Source organism: Molossus molossus, unplaced genomic scaffold, assembly GCF_014108415.1.
Source record: "Molossus molossus isolate mMolMol1 unplaced genomic scaffold, mMolMol1.p scaffold_m16_p_13, whole genome shotgun sequence".
Classification (NCBI taxonomy): domain Eukaryota; kingdom Metazoa; phylum Chordata; class Mammalia; order Chiroptera; family Molossidae; genus Molossus; species Molossus molossus.
In genome coordinates this window covers 89,322,512-89,346,312 of record NW_023425348.1, presented here as the reverse complement: position 1 = coordinate 89,346,312, position 23,801 = coordinate 89,322,512, and the positions used below count along the sequence as shown (strand labels likewise).

General features: G+C 48.1%; 2 protein-coding genes, 1 long non-coding RNA gene and 9 other non-coding genes across 14 annotated transcripts; all 12 read left to right on the top strand.

The window, feature by feature from the left end:
* The first annotated feature begins 1,800 nt into the window (after positions 1-1,800).
* On the top strand, positions 1,801-5,202 carry LOC118627990. Of its 2 annotated transcripts, XR_004959231.1 has the most exons (11): positions 1,801-1,855; positions 2,185-2,235; positions 2,524-2,609; positions 2,826-2,876; positions 3,213-3,248; positions 3,420-3,467; positions 4,024-4,070; positions 4,247-4,281; positions 4,491-4,527; positions 4,860-4,906; positions 5,143-5,202. It is a non-coding gene; the product is annotated as an uncharacterized LOC118627990 (long non-coding RNA). The 2 variants fall into 2 exon arrangements; XR_004959230.1 differs by lacking the exon at positions 1,801-1,855 and having other exon boundaries at positions 1,905-2,235.
* On the top strand, positions 2,306-2,375 carry LOC118629144. Its single transcript, XR_004959387.1, has one exon. It is a non-coding gene; the product is annotated as a small nucleolar RNA SNORD26 (small nucleolar RNA).
* On the top strand, positions 2,681-2,752 carry LOC118629143. Its single transcript, XR_004959386.1, has one exon. It is a non-coding gene; the product is annotated as a small nucleolar RNA SNORD27 (small nucleolar RNA).
* Positions 3,066-3,140, top strand: LOC118629142. The gene has a single exon (XR_004959385.1). It is a non-coding gene; the product is annotated as a small nucleolar RNA SNORD28 (small nucleolar RNA).
* Positions 3,510-3,636, top strand: LOC118629149. Its single transcript, XR_004959392.1, has one exon. It is a non-coding gene; the product is annotated as a small nucleolar RNA SNORD22 (small nucleolar RNA).
* LOC118629141 lies at positions 4,112-4,178 on the top strand. Its single transcript, XR_004959384.1, has one exon. It is a non-coding gene; the product is annotated as a small nucleolar RNA SNORD29 (small nucleolar RNA).
* On the top strand, positions 4,347-4,416 carry LOC118629145. The gene has a single exon (XR_004959388.1). It is a non-coding gene; the product is annotated as a small nucleolar RNA SNORD30 (small nucleolar RNA).
* On the top strand, positions 4,595-4,662 carry LOC118629146. The gene has a single exon (XR_004959389.1). It is a non-coding gene; the product is annotated as a small nucleolar RNA SNORD31 (small nucleolar RNA).
* On the top strand, positions 4,947-5,072 carry LOC118629148. Its single transcript, XR_004959391.1, has one exon. It is a non-coding gene; the product is annotated as a small nucleolar RNA SNORD22 (small nucleolar RNA).
* A 5,881-nt stretch (positions 5,203-11,083) lies between the features above and the next one.
* Positions 11,084-15,278, top strand: LOC118628738 (metallothionein-2A-like). The gene is made up of 2 exons (XM_036259670.1): positions 11,084-11,267; positions 15,259-15,278. Exons 1-2 carry the CDS (start codon positions 11,084-11,086, stop codon positions 15,276-15,278), a joined length of 204 nt encoding a protein of 67 aa, XP_036115563.1.
* On the top strand, positions 14,509-14,699 carry LOC118629202. Its single transcript, XR_004959434.1, has one exon. It is a non-coding gene; the product is annotated as a U2 spliceosomal RNA (small nuclear RNA).
* A 1,507-nt stretch (positions 15,279-16,785) lies between the features above and the next one.
* Positions 16,786-23,221, top strand: WDR74 (WD repeat domain 74). Of its 2 annotated transcripts, XM_036258411.1 has the most exons (11): positions 16,786-16,951; positions 17,033-17,139; positions 17,220-17,341; positions 19,752-19,827; positions 19,964-20,110; positions 20,275-20,376; positions 21,797-21,897; positions 21,984-22,039; positions 22,463-22,608; positions 22,697-22,753; positions 22,996-23,221. In XM_036258411.1, the coding sequence occupies exons 1-11, from the start codon at positions 16,888-16,890 to the stop codon at positions 23,173-23,175; spliced, it is 1,158 nt and encodes a 385-aa protein (XP_036114304.1). In that variant the 5' UTR covers positions 16,786-16,887; the 3' UTR covers positions 23,176-23,221. The 2 variants fall into 2 exon arrangements, with proteins under 2 accessions (XP_036114304.1, XP_036114305.1); XM_036258412.1 differs by lacking the exons at positions 16,786-16,951; positions 17,033-17,139; positions 17,220-17,341 and adding an exon at positions 19,457-19,657 and having other exon boundaries at positions 22,996-23,214.
* Positions 23,222-23,801: the final 580 nt, after the last annotated feature.

Sequence of the window (23,801 nt, the reverse complement as noted above, 5' to 3'; positions counted from 1 at the left end):
GAGGTAATACACATAAAGCACAGTGCCTGGAAAGTGTCATGGAAAGCACTTAATTGATGTTAATATATTAACACTCAGCAATTTCCACCAGTTGTTTCACCTTGTTTTTCTCATCTCTCATTACTTAACACCCCAGTCTTTTTGCACCAGTCAAGGAAATATATTTACATACATGCACACACACACACACACACACACACTTCATTTAATTTGACCAGTCACGCACCATTTAACAATGGGACTATGGCCCAGCCCCTGTGGCTTAGTGGACTGAGGGTCCTCCCAAGGACTGTGCGGTTCCAGTTCAATTCCCAGTCAGGGCAGATGCCCTGGTTGCAGGTTTGATCCCCAGTAGGGGACATGCAGGAGGCAGCCGATCCATATTTCTCACAACAATGTTTCTCTCTCTCTAAAAAATAAATAAATAAAAACATATTTTTAGCTCTGGCCATTCTGGCTCAGCGGTTAGAGCATTGGCCTGCAGTCCAGAGAGACCCAGGTTCAGTTCCGCTAAGGGCACGTACCCCGGTTGCAGTTTGTCTCCCGCCCCGTTGGGGTCATATGGGTGGCAACCAGTCGATGTATCTCTCACATCGATATTTCTCTCTCTTCCTCCCTCTCTCACTCCCATTCTATCTGAAGATAAATGCAAAAATGACCTCCGGGGAGGATAAAAAATAAAAAAATTTTTTTTATAAAAACAGTAGTTAATTTGATGAATTAAATTTAAAGGGAGGGGGCAGACGCTGGAATCATACTGCCTGGATTTGGACCTTGGCTCTTCTATTTCTTAGCTGGGTAACACCAAGCAAGTTACTTTACCTCTCTAGGTCTCATCTACATCGTTACCTTAATAACTTCTTCCTAGGATTACACATTGTTACAGAAGAGCACATACCAAGAGCTTTGTAAATGTTTATAAAACCTGCATGTACATTAGGTGTTTACCACAAACGAGCTAATAATGCTGGTAGGTCTCAGTAACAATAGTCTACAGGTGACTGGAACCACCTTGGCAATCAGGCAGGAGTTGCAGACAGCCAAGAGTTTACACCTAGGGGCCCTCATCTATAAAAGGTAGTTATTGTACATAACCTCTTGGGATTTGGGAGGATTACTCAGTTCATGCAGTGTGCTTAAGACGGTGCTCCCAACATTAGCTATACTACAGGCCATGATCCTAGCAAAATCGGACCGGACAGCGGGACATTGGTAGCCAGCAAGGAAAATGCAGACTCAAATGGAGCACGTGCGACTTGATTCACTTCCCGAAACCGCACCATGCAAGGGTCTCCGCCTGCGCTTGGCCCAGCCCAGGGCTCAGAACCTGAGTCGCCTTCCGCGCTGGCACTCTGAGCACCAGGCTCGGACTGCGCGCTAGGCGACTGGCGCGAAACCAAGACGAAACCGGCCGACGGTTCAGGAGCTTCGGGATCCATGGAGGCGGACCCCGCACACGGGCTTATGGTGTTGTGCGCGGGCAAGGGGAGCTCAAGGAAGGGTTTGTGGGTAGGCGGCCGTGACGCAGACCTAGGATCAACCCGATATCTGCCGGAAGCCACCCCAGGACTCAGTACCCCAGTCCCACAAGCAGCCGGCGGTACAAACCCCGCCCCAGCGCCATCGGCGCGCCTGCGCATCGCTCTAAGGCGCATGCGCTCCTTTTCGCGCCGCCGGAGACGCGCTCTCAAATCTTGTGTCTGAAAATCTCTACCCACAACTCCCCAGGCTCGCACGCGCTCTCCTTGCGCGCGTGCGCCCGTCACAGTCCCGCCCTCAAATCCCGTGGGCCCCTGCGAGGTGGTATTTAAGTGTCTCGCTGTACGCTTTAGGTCTCGTTTTCCTGCTGCTCTCGGTAAGTGTGCTTTGCGGTTCGAGCAGGGTGGCCGCGTGAGCGTGGCGTGCCTTAGGCCGTCCTGTGTGTTGCAGCCGTTTGAATGGAGGGTGGGGAGACAGCCATGGAGGCCTCGAAGCTGCTGCAGGGCTTTGTGAAGGACAAAATGGCGAAGGCGGGCGGTGCCGGCGGCCGTCTCTGTGATGAGAACTTTTTCACAGACCTGTACCGAGTTCCGTGAGGATAAGAAACTCTGAGACTGGCCTTGCACAGCCGATGCAGTCATTGTTCCGGGAAACAAAGCGTTAGCGAAATCCTTAGTGCTGACCGAATGTCCTCTTTGTGTGCAGGGTTCAGGCCCACGTTTGACCGCTCGGGAACCTGAAACCCGTCTTTTCACAGTAAGTACTTAAGGGCATCCTTGACAGCTGCTTCTCCACTGTTGAGTGTATGGAAGTCCCATGGGATGTGCTACGGGGATGATAAAAATCGAACTCTCTCTTTCTGATGGATTGGTGGAGAACTATAAATTCTGAGTAGCACCCTCCGCAGCAAACGTTTGGGGTTTTTTGTTTTTATTTTTATTTTTTTTACTGTTTGGACCTTTTTATAGGTCTGTTATTAAGGCATCAACATGAGAGAGGTTGCATGGTTTAAAATAAGTGAAAGGTGCTCTTCGTCTTTTTCAGGTATGGTTCAGTTCAAAAGCACTGACAGGTTGGAGGAGGGGACAAGATCTGTCCCTGCGCAAGTCAATCATTGCAGTGATTCTCTGGTGGGTATACAATAGTTGGGTAGTTATGGGTAGGAGCACAGTGTTTAGCTGGGCATCCGATTGGGCTGGCCACTCCATGATGAACATAAAATGACAAGCATATGACTGAACTTAGAAGTGATGTCATCTTAGTGCTGAGAAGTGGGCCAAGAGTGTTCAGGGGTGTTTGAATGGCTGTTATTGGGTATATTTGATGCCTCCTTTTTCTGTCCCTAGCATCTCATCACCAATCCTGAGGAATTCAACTGCCTCCCTGAGTGACTAGAGGTGAGTGTTTAAATGGATTGAGGTGTCATCTCTCCAGTGTTTCCTACAACCAGGAGAGCAAATGGTCAATGCTCCTTCCAGCTGGTTTCTCTTGGAATGATTTTCCTGGAGAAGGAGAGAATAACCCAGTAGTACAGTTCGTTCTCTCGAGTGTGGGGTGTTTTTTTTCCCCCTCACCCACATGTCACTGTCAGATGATTTGAATTGTTACGCTGATGCTCTGTGAGGTGTGACAGGTAATAGCATGTTAGAGTTCTGATGGCAGTTTCTGTTAAATGAAAAAATCGTACTCCATTCTAATATTTTTTTAAGTAATCATTTGTCTCTCATTTACAGGTTTCCCTGGTGATGATATGTTTATCTATGTTAATGGTAAGTAGCTTCTCCCAATACTGTTGTGAATTTACATGCAAACTCACTGTTCAAAGGATAACTTGGTCATATAGAATTTTTAGATTTGTTACTGAATCCCTGATTGGCCCATGCAGTTTTCTGGTTTTCTTGTTCCTGTAGTGAATCTTCTTGATCTCTTGCCTCTCCTAGGTCTCCATTGATCTGTTCAGGGTTTAACTCATGGAAAGAGTTGGGGTGGTAAGTATTTGTAACTTTGTTGTAACTTGCTCCAGAGTCCAGTGCCAATGAGGAAAGCAAGCATCCTGTCTTACCCCTGTTCTAGCCCCAGAGCCAGTAATGGTGAACCCACTGGGGCTGACTGGGAGAGAAGATGAGAACTTGTTCCATAAAGAACTGTCTGAGGCCCTGGCCTTTTTTGCTCAGCAGTTAGAGCATCGCCTTGGGTTCTATTCTGGTCAAGGGCACGTACCTCAGTTGCAGTTTCTCCCCAGCCCTAGTTGGGGTCGTGGCGGGAGGCAGCCACTCGACATGTCCCTTCGCATCGATGTTTCTTTTTCCCCCCTCAACTCTCCCTCCTGCTCTATCTGAACAAAAAATGGGGGACATGTCCTCAGATGAGGATAAAATTAATAAATAAGTAAATAAAAGGTGTTTGGTTTTTCTGTAGGCCTCTTACCTCTTTTTTTTTTTAACGGGTGCAATAAATACCTATGGATGGCGTTTGATCTGTCCATTAACCATAGAATAGCTTTGGCTGTTTTAGATATTTTGCTAATTACATGATCTCATTTAGGAGCAGCTGGGTCCTGTATACTACTGAAAAGCCTCCAGAGTTAAAAGGTTAGTTGATTAATGTCAGTGTTATGCCACCAAGTAGTCAGTTTCTGTGATGAATCAAACTAGCTCACTATGACTTACAAAATGAAAACATTTGAACACCTGAGAAACTGATGATAGTAGGGGAGGGGATACTGAGTCACCAAATTTTTATTGACCACAGCTTTGTCTTTCCCTAGATACTGTTACCAGTAACCTGTTTGTCAACTCAGAGGTGAGTGGTTTCCGCATGTTTGTGTGTGCAGCATGCTAGGTAGAAAAATGCCTTTTTAGGCTTATATATATGATGACTTACATGGAATCTCGTTCGGCTGATGACTTGCTGTTGAGACTCGGAAATCTGATTTTCTAGGAACTGGCTAAGGTGGGAGCAACTTTTAATGCAGAAAGTAAGCATTGCTGACTCCGTCTTGTTTATTTCAGATTCAGCTCCTTCCCTGGAGCCCAAGAATGATCTGAGGTAAATCTCTTGCAACACTTTCAATCTATATAAAATTTTTCAGTTTTGTGTGTGGCACTTTGGATCACTCACCAGTGATGAGTTCAATACCGCCCCAGTCTGATCATGGTGACTGAAAGGTATTTCTGAGCTGTGAGCTTCCTTGGAGTGAAAAGTGACAATGGGAAGTTAATTGAGTAGGCAATATAGCCAATAGGAAGTGCTTTGGCCTACCTAGTTCATGTCAAGTGTCCTTGAACATCTACATCACCTACACTGTTATGCTTTTCCTCTACGCAATAGGGATTCCTAGGGCTGGTTGAGAGACTTAGTTCCCAATCATTCTTTTGCAGGGAAAGTGTAAGCTGTATTTCTGCTCAACTTCTGCCTGAAGTTGGAGGTGAGTAAACCAGATGCGAAGTGTAAGCCAAGCTACAATTTCCCAGTGAGGAAACAGTCACATGTCTTACCTCCTGTCCTAGTCCCAGAGCCTGTAAAGGTGAACCCACTGGGGCTGGCTGGGGGAGAAGAGGAAAGTTTGTTCCAGAAGGAACTGTCTGAGGGATTATTAGGGTTTCTAAACATGGGGAAGGGAAGAATAAATCCCTTTTTGAAAAATCGTACACTCTTTTCCAGGTCTGAGGAAAGAACTAAGCATGTATAATGGTAAGTATTTGCTCACATGTTGCTGTTTTACTTTTTTTAATCCTCACCCGGGGATATTTTTTCATTTATTTCCAGGCAGAGCGGGATGGAGAAAGAGAATGAGAATGTGAATGTGTGAGACACATCGATTGGTTGCTTCCCACACAACCCTGTGACCAGGGCAGGGGACTGAACCGCAACCAGAGGCACATGTCCTTGACCAGAATCAAACCTGCAACTCTTTGGTCCATGTTCTGTGGACTCTTAACAGCTGAGCCAAACTGGCCAGGGTGGTGTTTAGTACTTAAAGTATTAACATAACTTAAACAGAAAACCTAGAGGTGTAAATTGGTTTAGAAAGGTTAGTTACTTGTGAGCTCAATGCGTATTTTTTCCCATCCAATAAGAAAACTCCCCTTTTCTTTTTCTCCGCAGGAATACAACTCTTGGAAGATACAAAAAAGGAATTTTCAATTTCTTGTATAATCTTAACTGTTGAAATTTGCAGATAATAATTTCAGTCTTCAGAAATAAACATTTGTGTATTTTTTACCCTTCATTGTGATCGATGTGTTTGAGTGGGTCTAGTTATTTACCTAAATGGGGTGTAGCTTCGAGGGCGTGTGGTGGGGATGTTGAACGTCCATCTTGATCTCCATATACCATTGCATCTGATCATATGTAGTAGCTACTTGAGAATTTAGTCTCATCCAAATGGGTTGCCTGCATCACATATACCCAATGTTTTCAAATATATTCTCATTTTTATTTGTCTCTGGGCACACTTGCTTTGGGTTTGGGGATGAAACCGGGCAGTGGCACACAGCATGCCTGGGGGAGGGGTGCGCTTAGGTCAGTGATTCTCAATCTTGAAAGCGGTTGTGTAGTTTTTTAAGCCTCAAATCTGCATGGTTGACATGTGCACAGTCCCCACCCACCAGGCAATTCTGATGTGTTGTCAGATAATGACCATCCTTGTATTCCTCAGTATTTGACAGAATGGATATGAAATGAATTCAGGGATATGTAAATTTTAGGATAAGGTCTTCCCTTTATCCTGGAGTATTGGTTCCAGGATTCCTGTGGATACCAAAATCCAAGGATGCTCAAGACCCTTAATGGTGTACTTCCATATAACATGCATAACCGTGTGCTTCAAATCATCTCTAATACCTAATACGCTCTAAATGCCATGTGAAAAATAAATTTCCATCTCCTGGGTTCAACTGAAGCTGCAGCCTGCTCCACCCAGAGAAGCACACAGAACCAATGAAAAGGACCCTGTGTGGCTGGAACCCATTCCCTGTGAATATTCCTGGCATCGGTGTGAAAACACGAAAGTAGTTTCCGTCTGCAATGTCTAGTCCAGACATGTGGAACCCATAGGTGATGGAGGGCCAACTATGCGTTCTGTGTCAGAATAGACTATAAGAAGGCAAGTTAACAGAAAAAGGCTATTCTTTTTTTGTTCATTAAGTGGTAGCCATACAGATTTGAGAGTCAAGAGGAATACGCCCAAGATAAAGGAAGTGTTGGTCCTGAAAGTGGATTGAATGAAGACCCAGACCAGCCCAGCTCGTGTGGCTCAGTGGTTGAGCATTGACCCATACATCAAGAAGTCACTGGTTTGATTCCTGGTCAGGGCGCAAGCCCAGGTTGTGGGGCCAATCCCAGGAGGGAGTTGTGTGCAGGAGGCGGCCAATCGACGTTTCTCTGTCTCAAATCAATTTTTTTTTTAATTTATTTTTTTATCCTTACCCAAGGACATGTTTCCATTTTTGTTCAGATAAGGATGGGAGGGAGGGAGAGGAACATTGACATGAGAGGGACACCGACTGATGGCCGCCTGCATGACCCCAACCAGGGCTGGGGACGAATCACAACTGAGGTACATGCCCTTGACTGGAATCAAACCCGAGACTCATTGGTCTGCCGGCTGATGCAGTAACCGCTGAGCCAAACCAGCCAGGGCAATTTTTTTTTTTTTTTTTTAATTTAAAAAGACCCAGGCCAGGACCCTGGGGTGTAGGGTTGGAGTTTGGTGGATAAACAAAATGTAGCCTGGCTAACAGAACAAAGTGTGCGTGAGGAGAAACGGTTTGCCCAAGGGAGGGAATGTGCAGCTGGAACAGGAAGAAAGCTGGGTCAGCAGAGACGCTATCTCAAGGACACGATGACCTAAAACAGTGTAACTCAGGGCACTGCTAAGAAAAGAAATCGGGCTGCATCGGAGATCAGGAGTATTTACTCCCTTGTGATGCTGCCCCTCACTCCAAGCCCTGTCTGCTTGTAGTTCACCGCGTTGTGACCACCCCTGGCAGGCACTGGGGGTTGGGGGAGTGCACCAGCATTTAAAGATGGGAGGGACAGCCCTGGCCAGTTTGGCTCAGCGGTTAGAGCGTTGGCCTGAGGTCCAGAGAGACCCGGGTTCGGTTCCCGCTAAGGGCATGTACCTCGGTTGCAGTTTGTCCCCTGCCCTGGTTGGTCGTGCGGGTGGCAGCCATTCGATGTGTCCCTTTCACATCAATATTTCTCTCTCTCTCTGTTCCTCTCTCTCCCTCCCACTCTACCTGAACAAAAAATGGAAAAATGCCTCGGGTAAGGATAAATAAATAAATCCTCACCCAAGGATATTAATAATAATAATAAAAAAGATGGGAGGGACAGCAGAGAAACCCAGAAAGACTGCAGCAGTGGGTGGACCCTCAGAGTGCTGGTCTGGTAACCATGGAGGAGAGCCCACAAGCACCCTGGTGAAGGGTGTGTCTAAGCTACAAATAGATCAAAACAGACTGAAAAGGACTGCAAGCAGGTGTGTAGAGCTTTAGCCACAGACCGGTCACTATGCATATTACCTCATCACCCGTGGGAGGTATGTGCCAGAAGCATGGTAGAGGCAGTAGGGGCAAGGAAAGGGTGAGCAAGCACATTGCCCACTGTCAAAGAGTTAGAATAGCAGGAGAGGGGAGGGTCAGCTGTCAAAGTCCCAGGGGTAAACCATCAGACCCAGCTATTAGCTACCATCACTCTAACCCAGATCCGGGAAATGCAGCAAGGAGGTGATGGAACGAGACAGAGGGGCTGATGTGGGGGCCAGGCAGGATCCACTGGAAGTGTTTGGTAGATAATGATGTCTTCCTCAAATAGTATTTTCACAATTTGGCAAATGAGAAGTTCAAATTAAAGCCCAAGTTAATGGCTGCTTGGGCTAAGAAATGAAAAAATATGGGACTGGGATAATTTGGAGCAATGGGGGGAAGTGCCAGAATGATTGAGGCTTGGCTCCTCACATTACTTCTGTACACTGACGACTCAGGACTATAGCGCCTCTAGCCGGGACCTCTTCTCTGAGCTCCAGGTACACCCACAAAATATCCCAATCAGATACTCAGACCCTTGATTCGCTGTCCTGTCCCTGTCTCCTCCTCCCCCAGTCTCCCTACTTCAGCTAAGTGATAACAGCACCAACAAGATGCTCCATCCCAAACTTAGTAACGTGCTCAGCCCTAAGAGCCAAGGTCTTCTCTTGCCTTTGAGTTACATTCTAGAAAAGACAGGCAAAATAAGACAGCCCGCAAATCAGATTATTTGAAATGGCACAGCGGTTCCCAACCAGGGGTGATTTTGCCCCCAGGAACACTAAGCAATGTCTGGAGATTATATATATATATATATTTTTATCCTCACCCGAGGACATTTTTCGATATTTTGTTCAGATAGAGTGGGAGGGAGAGAGAGAGAGAGAAATATCGACGTGAAAGCGACACTTCGAGTGGTTGCCACCCACACGACCCAACCAGGGCCGGGGACAAACTGCAACCAAGGTACGTGCCCTTAGCGGGAACCGAACCCGGGTCTCTCCAGACCGCAGGCCGACGCTCTAACTGCTGAGCGAAACCGGCCAGGGCTGGAGATATTTTTGATTGTCCCAACTTGGAGAGTGTGGGCCTACTACTGGCATCTAATGGGTAGAGACCAAGGATGCTGCTAAATACCCTACAATGCACAGGAATTATCCAGCCCAAAATGTCAATAGTGCTGAGTTTAGACACCCTGAGATATATGATAAATGCCAACAAAGAACAGGAATCTGTGATGTGGTAACAAGGGTGGTCAGGAAAGGCATCTCTGGAGGAGAACATGGGGAGATCGAGAGGTAGAAGGGTCCAGGCTGAGGAAAGAGCAGATCTGTTCCTGCACTTGACGTGGCCTCATTTTAGGTGTTTAGACACCTTCAGTCAGATTCTTTGTCTCTTTAGGGCTGTGGCTGTAAACTTGTAGACTAGTGGACGGGTTCCAGGGACTCTAAGAATCCCTCTGGAAACTGTATGCAAAATTGTGTGAGACAAATATGCATTTATTTGGGGAAAGCCTCCAACGATTCCCAGAAGGTTTGGGGGATGCAATAAAAATAAAATCTATTCCCCCAGCCCATGCGGTGCAGTGGGTTGAGCGTCGCCCCATGGACTGAGGTCCCAGTTTGATTTCCGGTCAGGACACATGCCTGGGCTGGGGGTCGATCCCCAGTGTGGGGCATGCAAGAGGCAGCTGATCGATGGCTCTCTCTCACATCCATGTTTCTATCTCTCTCTTCCTCTCTCTCTAAAAAAATCAATAAAAACATTGAAAAAATAAAATAATAAAATCTCTTCAAGTTGACTAGACATTTCTTTGACCTGCTTCATACTGTGTTGGTTAAGTTTATAACATCTGCCTCAAAAATGACCCCCAAAATAGGAAGTCTAAAATCGTTCAGTCAACTTATAAATATAGAGGAAAGTATCATTAAAAATAAACAGCTTAGCCCTGGCTGGTTTGGCTCAGCAGTTGGAGCGACGGCCTGAGGAGCAGAGAGTCCCAGGTTCAGGTCCCGCTAGGGACACGTACCAAAAATAAATAAATAAATTAAATAAATAAATAAATAAATAAATAAATAAATAAATAAATAAAGTTATCCTTTAAAAAATAGCCCTGGCCGGTTTAGCTCAGCGGTTGGAGCGTCGGCCTGCGGTACAGAGAGACCCGGGTTCGGTTCCCGCTAAGAGCACGTACCTCGGTTGCAGTTTGTCCCCGGCCCTGGTTGGTCATGCGGGTGGCAGCCACTCGATGTGTCCCTTTCGCATAGATGTTTCTCTCTCTCTCTCTTCCTCTCTCTCCCTCCCGCTCTATCTAAACAAAAAATGGAAAAATGTCCTCAGGTGAGGATAAAAAAATAAAATAAAAAATAATAATAAAGAAAAAAATAAACAGCTTAGCCCAGCCGGTGTGGCTCAGTGGTTGAGCACCATCCCATGCACCAAGAGGTCACTGGTTCAATGACCAGTCGGGGCACATGCCCGGGTTGTGGGCCTGATCCTCAGTGGGGAGTGTGCAGGAGGTGGCCAGTCAATGTTCTCTCTCATTGATGTTTCTATTTCTCTCTCCCTCTCTCTTCCTCTCTCTAATATCAATAAAGAAAAAAAAAAGTTTTTTTAATAAATAAATAAACAACTTAGCCCTGGCCAGTGTGACTCAGTAGTTAGAGCTTTGACCTTTGCACCGAAGGGTCAAGGTTCGATTCCCGGTCAAGGGCATGTACCTGGGTTGCAGGTTCAATCCCTGGACCCAGTCAGGATGCATGAGGGAGGCAACCAATCTATGTGTCTCTCTCACACTGATGTTTCTCCATTCCTCCGCCCTCCCTCCCTTTCACTCTCTAAAAATCAATTAAAAAAATATCCTCAGGTGAGGATTAAAAAAACAAAACAAAAACAAAAAAATAAACAGCTTAAAAGTTAAAAATGGGGATGTAAATTGGGGAGGATTGCTATAAGCCTTGAATATTACCAAGTTATATCACTTTCATGACATGAAACATTAAATCACAGAAAGCACCATGCATGTACCAGGCCACGCTTCTTCTGCTCTTGCTCTGGACTCACCTCTGCTCAACATGGACCCTAACTGCTCCTGCTCCACTGGTGGATCCTGCACCTGCGCCGGCTCGTGCAAATGCAAAGACTGCAGATGCGGCTCCTGCAAGGAGAGCTGCTCCTGCGGCCCCGTGGGCTGTGCCAAGTGCACACAAGGCTGCGTCTGCAAAGGAGCAGGAGACCAGTGCAGCTGCTGTGCCTCATGTGGGGGACAGCCTGCTTCCCGATGTAAATAGAGCAATGTCTACAAACTTGCATTCAAAAACAATTTTTTCTCCTTGATTGATTTTAGAGAGAGGAAGAGAGAGATAGAAACATCGATGAAAGAGAACATCAACTGGCTGCCTCCCGCATGCCCCGCACTGGGGATTGGGCATGTGCCCCGAAATCGAACCTGCAACCTCTTGGTGCATGGGTCGACGCTCAACCACAGAGACACCTGCCGGACCAAACCTGCATTTTAAAATTTTTTTCATAAACCCTGCCCGATTGCTACGTTCCTTTTTGTATGAAATAGTTGAATGACAATAAACTTGTCTAGACTCAAAAAAAAAAGTAACCCAGCGGGTGTGGCACAGTGGTTGAACGTCGACCCATGTCTCCAGTTCGATTCCTGGTCAGGACACATGCCCAGCTTGGGCCCAATCCTCAGTGGGGGGCATGCAGGAGGCAGCCAACTGATGTTTCTGTCTCTCTCTCTCCCTTTCTCTCTCTCTGTAAAGACCAAAAAAAGAGTAAATGTACCGCTGGAAAGACTGCTCTTCCCTTGGCTTCACGTTGCCTGTCACCAACACCAGTGATTCTCTGTGAACTTTTCTGCTTCTATCTCTGCCACCACAACCACCTTCATCTTCTGCCTGGAGAATCACAGGAGACTTCGCCTAGTTTTCCCCAGCAGACTATAAACGTCATGAAGGCAAGGTCCATGTCTGATTTTGTTTATCATCGAACGGTGCCTCCTCAGCAAGTACAGATGGCCTCCCAGGGAGCAAATGTACCTCCAAGTTCTTGTGGAGCCCTCACTTCAGCCTCCTGTACCCAGGCAGGACGAGGCAGGGGTAACACCAGAGTGAGAGCGAAGGAGCCACCCCACTTGCCTTTGCTTCAGGGGTGGAACAGGGCTACTGCTGATCTGCCCACCCGGAGATCTGTGCTCTGGGACGCTGGCTGTACCCTGAGCAGAAGGACGGAAGCCTGCTCCCCTGGGGGCTGTGGCTTGCTCTGGTTGGATCTTACAGAATTTGGAGAAAGGTGGGATTGAAAGAAACTGAATTTTGCTTTTGCCCTTGTATTTTTTTAAATTATTTAAAAATTTTTATTGCTGTTGTAATAAATTACCACAAACCCAGTGGCTTAAAACAAATTGATCTTACACTTCTGGAAGTCAGAAGTCCAAAATGGGTCTCAGTGGGCTAAAATCAAGCTGTGTCAGCAGGGCTGCATTGCCTACTGGAAGCTCTAAGGGGAAAATCATTTCCTTGGCTTTTCCAGCTTCTAGAGGCCCCCAGGCATGGCCCAGCCATCTTCAGAGTCAGCAATGGCTCATCAAATCTTTCTCATGCTGCATCACTCTGATACTGTGTGCTGCCTCCTTCTATGCCTCATAATAAGGGCCTTTGAGCCCAGCCAGTGTGGCTCAGTGGTTGAGGGTCAATCCATGCGCCAAGAGGTCGTTGGTTCGATTCCCAGTCAGGGAACATGCCCAGGTTGTGGGCCTGATCCCCAGTGGAGGGCATGCAGGAGGAGGCCAATCAATGTTCTCGCTCATTGATGTTTCTCTCTCTCCCCGTCTCTCATTCTCTCTCTCTAAAATCAATAAAGATTTAAAAAAATAATAATAAGGACTTTTGTGATGATACCAGTGGGATCATAAAATAATCCAGAATAATCTCTCCTTCTCAAAAGCCTTAACCATATCTGCAAAGGAACTTTTCCCATGTAAGATAACACATTCCGAAGTTCTAAGAATTAGGACATAGACACTTTTGGAGGGAGGCCTTGTTCTACAGACCACACCCCCTTATGTGGCCCCTTCATGGACACCCTGGTTTTCCTCTTCTGTTTATTAACATCAGGGACACAATGCTGAGCACCTTGACCTTGTTCTCTAAAATCATGGATTCTCAGAAACCTTGCAAGTTGAAATTATATTAGTGACAATGGAATGACCTGCTCTTGACTGAAGGATCTCAGCCACGCCTGTACCTCTACTTCCAGGTCGGCTGCCCCGCTTCGGTTAAGGTTTCCAACAGAACAGTCCACATTTATATTGATACAGTTCCAAGGAAACAGGACCTCAAGTCCCTTTTCAGACAGGGCTGGATATATATATATATATAAACTTTTTCATACAGCAGGGCTTTGCTTTGAGCCAATAAAATCACTGCCCATTTAAATTTGACCTACACTGCCCGTCGGTGTGGCTCAGTGCTTGAGCATGACCCAGTGCTTGAGCATGACCCACGCACCAAGAGGTCGCAGGTTGGACTCCCAGTCAGGGCCACGCCCGGGTTGTGGGCCTGATCCCCAGTCGGGGGCATGCAGGAGGTGGCCAATCAATGTCCTCTCTCCTCAATGTTTCTAACGCTCTCTCCCTCTCCCTTTTTCTTTCTCTAAAATCAATAACGAAAAAATTTTTTTAAAAAGTGACCTACACTGGCCCCACCCGCTCTCTCCCACCGCTGGATCCTGGATTTAGGAATCAGGAACCTCTGAAACGTCTTTCTCAGGGCACGTTTCCCCCACGGCAAGATGTAAGCGGGTGGGGGTGGGGTGGAGTGACCAGTCAGCGGGGAGGCACAGAAAAGGGCCAGGATGCGAGGAGGACAGGTCCAAAGGCCAACCTTCACTCCGTCCTCACGTCTCCAACCGCACCCTAAGCGCGTTATGATTTATTTAACCGAGGAGACAGGGGCCAATGCAACGTGCCTCTTGTCATTCAGTCAGAAACTGTCGAGCAGGGATCCCAACTCAGTAATTTAGACTCCAAAGAGTGTGCTCCGAGACCGCGGCCTCTCCCAACGTGTGCTGCCGAAGGGACACCGCCACCCGCCGCACCTTCAACTCACCGGCAGAGACCACCGTCCGGCCGCCCCCAGGGGGCGCCTAAGACCCTTCAAGACCAGAGGCTAAAACCACAGTCCTGGAGGCAGAGACCATGCCCGCTCTGAAATCACGATTTGTATGTGGACCAATCCCAAGGTTATTAAAAAGTGAGGGGCGGGTTTATGCAAAACATATCGAGCCGTGATCACGTAGAAAAAACAGTAAAGAACTCGAAGGTCTGTTTCCAAAAATAGGCTATTATTTTGAAGTAAGGATAATAAAGAGTTGAGTTATAGAAGGAGTACATTTGAAAGAAAATCTAGTCGGTGCGTCACAAGAGTCACCACAAATGTAAAAGGTACAGTAATGCTAAGCCTGGCGGGGAGCAGCGACCAAAGGTATCGCTTCTCGGCCTTTTGGCTAAGATCAAGTGTAGTATCTGTTCTTATCAGTTTAATATCTGATACGTCCTCTATCCGAGGACAATATATTAAATGGATTTTTGGAATTAGGAGATGGAATAGGAGCTTGCTCCGTCCACTCCACGCATCGACCTGGTATTGCAGTACTTCCAGGAACGGTGCACCCCACTTTGGGGGATTACTCCTAACTGTTCAAAGTAAGAAATTAAGTCAGCTTTTACCACAAAGCTTTCTTTTCATTTGTTGATGTTTAGTAGTGCTGTTTTTCATGTAACATCTCTTACATGCAGTCTTTTGTTAATTCATGATTGCATTTAGCAGCTAGCTTGGCTGAACATAGGTAACTAACCCATGGAAACTCGCTTTGTGAATTTTCACTCTCAGTACGTTTGTTGGACGATCGAATGTTTCCTTGGCCCAGACGGGCTTTTTCAGCCTGGTGTGTCAATGCGTACGTCTGGAAAATTATCTGTTACTACTTCCCGGTAAATTTCCGGATCGCCCTGAGTGCTTGAGGGGCACGCCTCTTGAAACCCACTCCATGGCTGTGCTTGTGAATGTTGATGACACGTGTGCTCTCTGGTCATTACCTCGTTGATGGCAGAGGGCCGTTCTTCTGCCCGCCCGAGTTGGGGGAAAGAAAAGTCTATGGTTTCTCTTTGGCTTTTTTTTTTTTTTTTTGGTACGTGCCCCTAGCGGGAACTGGACTGGGACTCTCTGGTCCGCAGACAAACACTTCGACCGCTGAGCCAAACCGGCCAGGGCTTTGGCTTCTTTCTTTCACTACTTTAGAGATTGATTAGTTCTGCTTAGTTTAGTTTGGCTCCACGTCAGCTGGTGGACTTTACTATCTCTAATCCTTATCATTCTTAAAAAATCAGATGTGTTCCCCTTTACAAAGAGGAACACCGCCTAAACTACTAATGGTTGAATACCTCGCCAAAAAAAAGTTAGAGGATTTTAGGGGAACGTGAAGTTTGCTTTAGTTCAGTGTTCTGATAGACTCAATACAGAGTATGTGTGCAAAAACGTCAACATCCGGTTCGGGCTGTGAAGAATACCTAGGGTGCCGTTTGTTTCCTTGGTAATACAAAAATAAATGAGGGATGTTATACTCAGAACTATATATATATATATATATATATATATATATATATAGTTTCTTTATTGATTTGAGAGAGAGAGGGAGAGCAAGAGAAAGAGAGAGAGAGAGACATCCATGAGAGAGAACATTGATTGGTCACCTCCCATATGCACCCCCACTGAGGATCGGACCCACAAACTGGGCATGTGCCCTGACCGGGAATCCAACCGGTGACCTCTTGGAGCATGAGTTGATGCTCAATCGCTGAGCCACTCCAGCCGGGGTATGCTCAGAACTCATTGGCAGCTCTTCAGCTGCGCTAATAAGGCTGCTTTTCCGTGGAGGATTTAGGTCTGCCAGGCAAGAACTGGAATGCTTTATTCTTACCTACATAATTGCAGACAGCAAAGTTTCTGATAGTCTATTATTTCAGAGAACAATATTTCTCAGTAAGAAAATCACTCAAAAAAGAGGAACGTTAAAGTTACAGCTTATCCTTGAGAGGAATATTGTTTCTGTTTAACTCTGAGAATTTTTACGCAGTTTGAGCTAGTTTTTACTATCACCAAACCTCAATGTGAGGAAATTAAAATGACGCCCTACCTCCACTTTTCCAAAACAGAGACCTGTTTTAAGATCGTCGGTTTCATTTCCCCCGTCTTTCTTCGTTTTGTGTCTTTTAAAATCGGGTTTGAAACCGTGTGTCACAATAGTTTTTTTTTTAAGCTGAACATGATTATGTTTAATACACAACTTTGGTACAACCAAAAAAAGTACACCACCATAGTAAAATAACAAAAAACACGGGAAATGGTTAACATCTTTAGTCATAAATAAGCTCTCAGAAACCAGTGACAGAGGCACTATATATTCCAGGGGAACTGGAAAAAAAGAAAAGAAAAGAAATAATACAAATGACAACTAAGGGTTAAGGACAGTGATTTGAATGTGTCTGACGTGGACTCGACTTGTACGGAAAAAATAAAGCCACGATTCTTTGGAGCAGGGAGACGGGCTAGGGCTGGCTCCATCCGGCATCGCGGTCCACTAAGGATGAGATCCACTCTCGGTGAAAATTGGTCAGGTTACTCTACAAATCCCCACAAATGTCTCTACATTGTTTTTGCACTGCAATACCGGCGGGAGCAGGAGGGTGACTGATCTCTCCCAGCTCTTTAGATCCCCAGAAACTGCGTTGGCGCGGATCCCCGTCCGCGCGCTGGTGACGCGCACGCTGCGCCGGAAGTGCGGCTGTCGGTTTCCGGGCTCTGTTATGGCTGCTCTCCGGACGCGATGGAACCATGTGTGGGTCGGCACCGAGACTGGGATCCTGAAAGGTGGGTGGCAGGACCGGGCGTCGGGAAGTGGGGAGGCCGCCAGCTCGCGTTCCTGGTGCGACTGACGCCCGCGTCCCGCAGGGGTGAACCTTCAGCGCAAACAGGCGACGAACTTCACGGCGGCGGGACAGCCGCGGCGCGAGGAGGCGGTGAGCGCCCTGTGCTGGGGCGCGGGCGGTGAGACACAGGTGAGCGGCCGCCGGCCGGGCTGGAGCTGGGGTGTCGGTAGCTTCGCTCTCCTCGCCATCCTGCCCTCTTCTGCCCGCAGATCCTGGTGGGCTGTGCCGACAGGACCGTGAGGCACTTCAGCACCGAGGAGGGCAGATTCCAGGGTCAGAGGCACTGCCCCGGCGGGGAAGGCACGTTCCGAGGTCTCGCCCAGGTTGACGGGTAAGATTGAGGCTCCCGCAGGACGGCCGAATAATGGCGATCAACCCTTAGGTGACTTGGTCCTGGGCTGGGTGACAGGAATCTGTGCCCTGCCTTCTTTTGTTCATTCCTATAACAGTCATTTATTGAACACCTTCTGAGTGACAGGCATTGAGCGAGATGCAAGGGCTGCAGGTAAACCAGACACACACACACACACACACACACACACACACACACAGTTCCTACTTTCATAGGGAGTTTGCATCCTCGATGAGTTTTCCACTGGTTTCATATTTTTTTTTGGTACGTGCCTCTAGCGGGAACCGAACCCAGGACTCTTCTGGTGCGCAGGTCCACGCTCCAACCGCTGAATCAAACCGGCCAGCGCGGTTTCATAACCTTTTGAGTGACCCTGAGCAAGTTATTTAATAGTGTACAGGGTGGTGGGAACTGACAACCACAAACAAAGTGATAAAGCTCTTGAAGTAAAGGATAGGAGGGAAAGTGCTATTGGTTAGATTACTGGCCTAGCTTTCTTCCTAAATTGAAGGGGGAGGTTGTGGACAGGCTGTGGAGGTTTGGTGGTGATACTTCTGACAGGTGAGGTCTAGGAGGTTCTGTGAGGGGGGTGAGACATTTAAAGTAGGCTTGCCCTGGCCGGTTTGGCTCAGCGGTTAGAGAGTCGGCCTGCGGTCCCGAGAGACCCGGGTTCAGTTCCCGCTAAGGGCACGGACCTCGGTTGCAGTTTGTCCCTGGCCCTGGTTGGTCGTTGCAGGTGGTAGCCACTCGATGTGTCCCTTTCACGTCGATGTTTCTCTCTTCCTCTCTCTCCCTCCCACTCTATCTGAATAAAAAAATGGAAAAATGTCCTCGGGTGAGGATAAAAAAAAAAGTAGGCTTTGAAGAATTGGCAGAATTTTGACAGGTGGGGAAAGTGGTAAGAGGCTACTGCCTGGACAAAGACCAAGGATTGGTGTCAGGCTACAGGGTACCTTTCAGGGAACATAAATAGCATTTGGGGGTTGATGCTGAGGAACATTTTAATACAAGATGGGCAAGGGAGGTTGGGATTAATTGTAAAAGGCTTTAAGTGCCAAGCTGAGAGATTTGCAGTTTTGTAAGTGGTGGGGAGTTATTGGTTTTGGAGTGGGCAGTGCTGTTGTCAGAGCTGTGACCCTGTAGGAGTGTGGAGGATGAATTGGAGAGAGAGCAGTTGGGAGACTGTTACCACAGCGGAGGCAAGTGATATAGGCCCTGAACCAAGGTGGGGAGGGTAGACAAATGTGAGAAAGAACATAGGTTCAGGCTGTACAGCTCCTAGGGGAGACTTGCTTGGGCTTCTTGGGAGAGGTATTTGATTCTTTTGTTTTGTTTTTACATTGATTTTTAGAGAGAGAGGGAGAGGGATAGAGATTGATGAGGGAAACATGGATCAGCTACTTCCTGCACGCCCCCTTCTGGGGATTGAGCCCGCAATAGGGGCATGTGCCCTAATGGGGAATCAAACCAATAACCTCTTAGTGCATGGGACAGTGCTCAACCAGTGAGCCACACTGGCTGGGTGGGAGGGGTTACTTTGAGGAAGAGATTGACATTTACCACCTGGAACCCAGAACAGAGAATTCAAGAGAAGCTGGTGTTTGACTTTGGCCAAACCCTAAATCCAGACCAGTCCCATTTCAGTCCTTTCAGAGTTACTGATCCTGACCCCTGTGACCAACTCAACGTTCAAAAAGACCTGCAGGGCCAGGTGCCCCCAGATGTAGCTATGGAATCCAAAGGCACTCTGTTTTGGAGTATCACAGACTTGATTTCTGGTTCTGACATTTGCTGAGTAGGCAAATATTTTAATTGCTCAGAGCTTCTATTTCTTCACTTATAAAACTGGTAAACCTGCCCGGCTGGTGTGGCTCAGTAGATTGAGTGTTGTTGTCCCATGAACCGAGAATCCCGGTTCGATTCCCAGTCAGGGCACTTGCTTGGGTTGCGGGCTTGATCCCAGAGCGGGTGGGGCATGCAGGAAGCATCTCTCTCTCTCACATAGATGTTTCTATCTCTCTCTTCAGCTCTCTAAAAAAATGAATAAAAACTTATTTAAATATAAATAAATAAATGAAAACTGGTGAACTCTGTGTCAAGGAAATTAAATAATAGATACTGAAGTTGGAAACTGTCAAGCCCTGTCCAGACCTGAATTACCTGGAGGCTTTCTTTTTTTGGTGGTACATGCCCCTAGCGGGAACCGAACCCGGGACTCTCTGGTCCACAGGCTGGCGCTCAACCGCTGAGCCAAACTGGCCAGGGCATCTGGAGGCTTTCTTAGGAAGAGGGCTGGTAAGAGTCTAGTTAATTTGGGGGTGGGTTGACTGGGGCTAAGAGAACACCTTCACACTTTTTTTTTCAACCTGACTCCCACCCCTGCCTGCAGCACCCTCGTCACATGTGTGGATTCTGGGATCCTCCGAGTCTGGCGTGATAATGACAAGGAGACATCCTCTGACCCAGTGAGGCTTCCCTGCCCTGATCCTGATGGTTGGGGAAGGGGGGAGCCAGGGTAGGAGTTGCATGAGGGCTTTCGGGGAGGAGGATTTGGGACTCGAACTGACTCTAATTTCCTCTCTCATCTCTCATTCTTTTCAGCTCCTGGAACTGAGGGTGGGTCCTGGGGTATGTAGGATGCGCCAAGACCCAGTGCACCCCCATGTAGTTGCCACAGGTGGGAAGGAAAATGCTTTGAAGGTGTGGGACCTGCTGGGGTCTGAGGAGCCTGTGTTCAGAGCCAAGAATGTGAGTGACGGGTAGGGAAGGGCTAGGTCTGAGGCCCAGGGTGACTGGGGTCACTGACCATGAGTCAGAGATCAGGTGGGCTTTAGGGGATGATGACGGAGGGCTGAAGGAAGGTACACACTGAATTCCCCACAACTCTGTCCCCCATCTACCCACCCCACCAGGTACGGAATGACTGGCTCGACCTGCGAGTTCCCATCTGGGACCAGGACATACAGTTCCTGCCTGAGTCACAGAAGCTCGTCACCTGTACAGGGTACCACCAGGTGAGGCACCACCCCACCCCTGCCTCCTACCGGGCTTGAGCAGTCTCCTAGAGAAACAGCCTCCCTGTGTAGGCTCTGCCCCGTTTGTCACAGCCACCTTCTCACCACCCTATCCATGAATTCTCAGAGGAGGGAGCACTCCCTTGTCCATTTCCGCCTGGTAACCTTCTCTTACTGTATTCTAGGATGGAGTTTCCTGAACTCTGACTCTTTCTCTTACTCCCATCTAGAAGAGAGGAGAGGAGAAGGGAGTATTCCCTTCACAGTAGTTTACAGGGTGCAGGTGTCTGGAGAGGAAAATTGGGCTGCATATCAAGAGAATTGGATTTCTGGTCCTGATGCAGCCTCTGATTTGCTGCAGGACCCAAGCTCGACTCTCCTCTCTGGCCTCAGCTCCTCATTTTTGGGGGGAGGGCCCAACTGAGGATCGATCGATTTATTTATTTATTTATTTCCTCACCCGAGGACATTTTTGCATTTATCTTCAGATAGGGCAGGAGGGAGAGATGGAGAAAGAGAGAAAGAGAGAGAGAGAGAGACATCGATGTGAGAGAGACACGTCGAGTGGCCACCACCCACACGAACCAACCAGGGCCAGGGACAAACTGCAACTGAGGTACGTGCCCTTAGTGGGAACCGAACCTGGGACTCTCTGGTCCACAGGTCAACGCTCTAACCGCTGAGCCGAACCAGCCAGGGCCCAACTGGGGATCTTTACAGCCCTGACCCAGGCAGGACTGGGTTACTGTATTTTTGTTGTTGTTAATCCTCACCTGAGGATTTTTTTTTTCATTGATTTCTAGGGAGAGGGGAAGGGGAGGGAGAGAGAAAGAAACATTGATGCCAGAGAGATACATCAATTGGTTGCCTCTCACATGACCCTAAGAGGGGCAGGGGATCAAACCTGCAAACCAGGTACGAACCCTTGGCCGGGAATTAAACTCGAAATCCTTCGGTCCGCAGGCTGCCCTCTAGGTTACTGTATTTGCTGTTTCTTTTGCTTCCGTATATTGAAGTCTGATCTTGGTGATATGCTTCTGCTTAAAACACACATGAGGGCTTCCTCTCTCCTCGTATTCAGGCTAAACATTTCTGCTTGAAATTCAGCATCCTCTGACAATTGGACTAACTTGCTTTTCCCTCCCAAGATGGGAGTCTGGGGGATGGCATTGCCACACTTGCAGACCATGGGAATGCTGCCACTTCCCAACTTCCCCGCAGCCCTGTCCATTTATGCTGCTAACAGCTCTCCCCCACCCCCCAACACTCAGAGAAGAGGGGTACATTTCAGATGAGAAAGTTTCTCCAAGAGTGGGTCATAAACAGGAAAGCAGCATATGAAGGAGTGAGTGCAGATGTGGGAAAGCCACACGGGTATGTGGGGTGAGGGCACCCTTGTGATTCTTAAGTCTTCCTCCAGGTCCGTGTCTATGATCCAGCCTCCCCACAGCGCCGGCCAGTGCTAGAGGCCACCTATGGAGAGTACCCATTGACAGCTATGACTCTCACTCCTGGGGGCAAGTGAGTGTTTAGAGGGCAAAGAGTGGGGTGAGGAAGGACTCCAGGAGGCTCCTGCTGACCTCACCTGCCTCTGGTCTCCTCTTCAGTTCGGTGATCGTGGGGAACACTCATGGGCAGCTGGCAGAAATTGACCTTCGGCAAGGTAGTAGACTGGGCAGCCTTGGTGGGGGGCAGGATTCCCTAGTGGGGCCATTGAACCTTCATTTAGTTGGCAGTTTGTCTGGGTTCAAATCCTGGTTTTAAAAGCTGTCTGACCTGTCCAGCCAGTATGGTTCAGTGGTTGAGCATTGACCTAGGCAACCAAGAGGTCACCAATTCGATTCCCGGTCAGGGCACATGCCCAGGTTGTGGGCCCAATTCCCAGTCGGGGGCGTGCAGGAGACAGCCAGTCGAAGTTCTCTCTCATGGATGTTTCTATTTCTCTCTTCCTCTCTCTCTAAAATCAATAAAGAAAAAATATATATTAAAAATATATATATTGATATGGAAAGTGATTTGAACAGTAAACACGCAATACTTTGTTGTTGGCTAGCTAGCTGGCACTGATTCCTCCCTCATTCTCTAGGACGCCTACTAGGCTGTCTGAAGGGGCTCGCAGGCAGCGTCCGGGGGTTGCAGTGCCACCCTTCAAAGCCTCTACTAGCCTCCTGTGGCTTGGACAGAATCTTGAGGGTACACAGGATCCAGAATCCACGGGGCCTGGAGCATAAGGTGAGAGCCTGCTGTTTCCTGTGTCCCCCACTCATGTTTCTGTATATTTCAGTGTGTTTGGCTCCTTAAAGCCTCTAATTTCTTGCAGGTTTATCTGAAGTCTCAACTCAGCTGCCTTCTTCTGTCAGGCAGGGATAACTGGGAGGTAAGCAGTTGGGTCTGGGAAGGTGGGAACCAAAGATGTGAGAGTTTATTTGCCTGTGGGGAGAAAAAGGAAGCAGCTGGAACACAAGACTGCCAAAGGTGACAGGAACATGGATGGGAGGGAATTGTTTCTCAGAGCAGGAAATGAAAGTGTTGGTACCTGGGAAGATTATTTCACAGATTCTCCTTCCCTGTGGGTCTGTTATTGTGTCCCTGACTCCTAAGCTTTTCTCTACTCACCAGGATGAGCCGCAAGAGCCTCCAGAGCCTAATAAATTGTCCCCAGAAGACACAGAGGCAGATGAACTTTGGGCCTCCTTGGAGGCAGCTGCCAAGCGTAAGCTCCCTGATTTGGAGCAGACCCCAGGAGCTTTCCAAACCAGACGGAGAAAGAAGAAGCGGCCTGGCTCTACCAGCCCCTAAAGGGCCTGAGCTCACTTTGTAAATAAACAACTGACACACATCATGACCCTGAGCCTTTTGTGATGGGAGAAATTAAAGGGGTGGCTGCTCTCTGAGCTGGGGCAGCGGGATACCTGACGTCACAAAAGCCTGGTGGGAGCCAGGTGGGCTGGAGTTGGGGGGAACGGAGTGCCGGTCCAGGCGGGCCATGGGCTGCTGCCAAAACAAGGACGTGAGCACCTCTGGTGGACAGGCCAGGGAGGTGGAATCGGAGGAAGTCGAGGAAGGTGGGAACAGACACCTGGGGTGCCCAGGGAATGTGAGGGGGAAGGTCCAGGAGGTTGGACGGGGTAGGGGAGAGCGGAGTTCAGCGGCCGCGTCATCTTCGCAGGCACCGAAGAGGTCGATGAGGACTCGCAGGAACACCGGAATCCAAAGTCTAACGAAAGCCTTTTGATCACCGTGCTGTGGCGGCGGCTATCCATGTTTAGCCATCGGGGCTCGCGGTCAACCAAGAAGCATTCAGTCCAGAAGCATGGGTGTATGTTCCAGGAGAACAGCCCGGAGGGAATCCAGGAGGAGCCAGAGAAGGGATGACCCCAGTACTGCTCTCAGTCCTCCCCAGCTTCCAGAGAATAAAGTTTCTA

Bases quoted from the DNA above. Each gene is read 5' to 3' on its own strand.
- LOC118628738 (XM_036259670.1), top strand. From the start codon at position 11,084: ATGGACCCTAACTGCTCCTGCTCCACTGGTGGATCCTGCACCTGCGCC. The intron at 11,268-15,258 runs GTGGGGGACAGC...TCTGGTCCGCAG, and splicing joins GTGCAGCTGCTGTGCCTCAT to ACAAACACTTCGACCGCTGA.
- WDR74 (XM_036258411.1), top strand. From the start codon at position 16,888: ATGGCTGCTCTCCGGACGCGATGGAACCATGTGTGGGTCGGCACCGAG. The intron at 16,952-17,032 runs GTGGGTGGCAGG...CGCGTCCCGCAG, and splicing joins CGAGACTGGGATCCTGAAAG to GGGTGAACCTTCAGCGCAAA. The intron at 19,828-19,963 runs GTGAGGCTTCCC...CATTCTTTTCAG, and splicing joins AGGAGACATCCTCTGACCCA to CTCCTGGAACTGAGGGTGGG.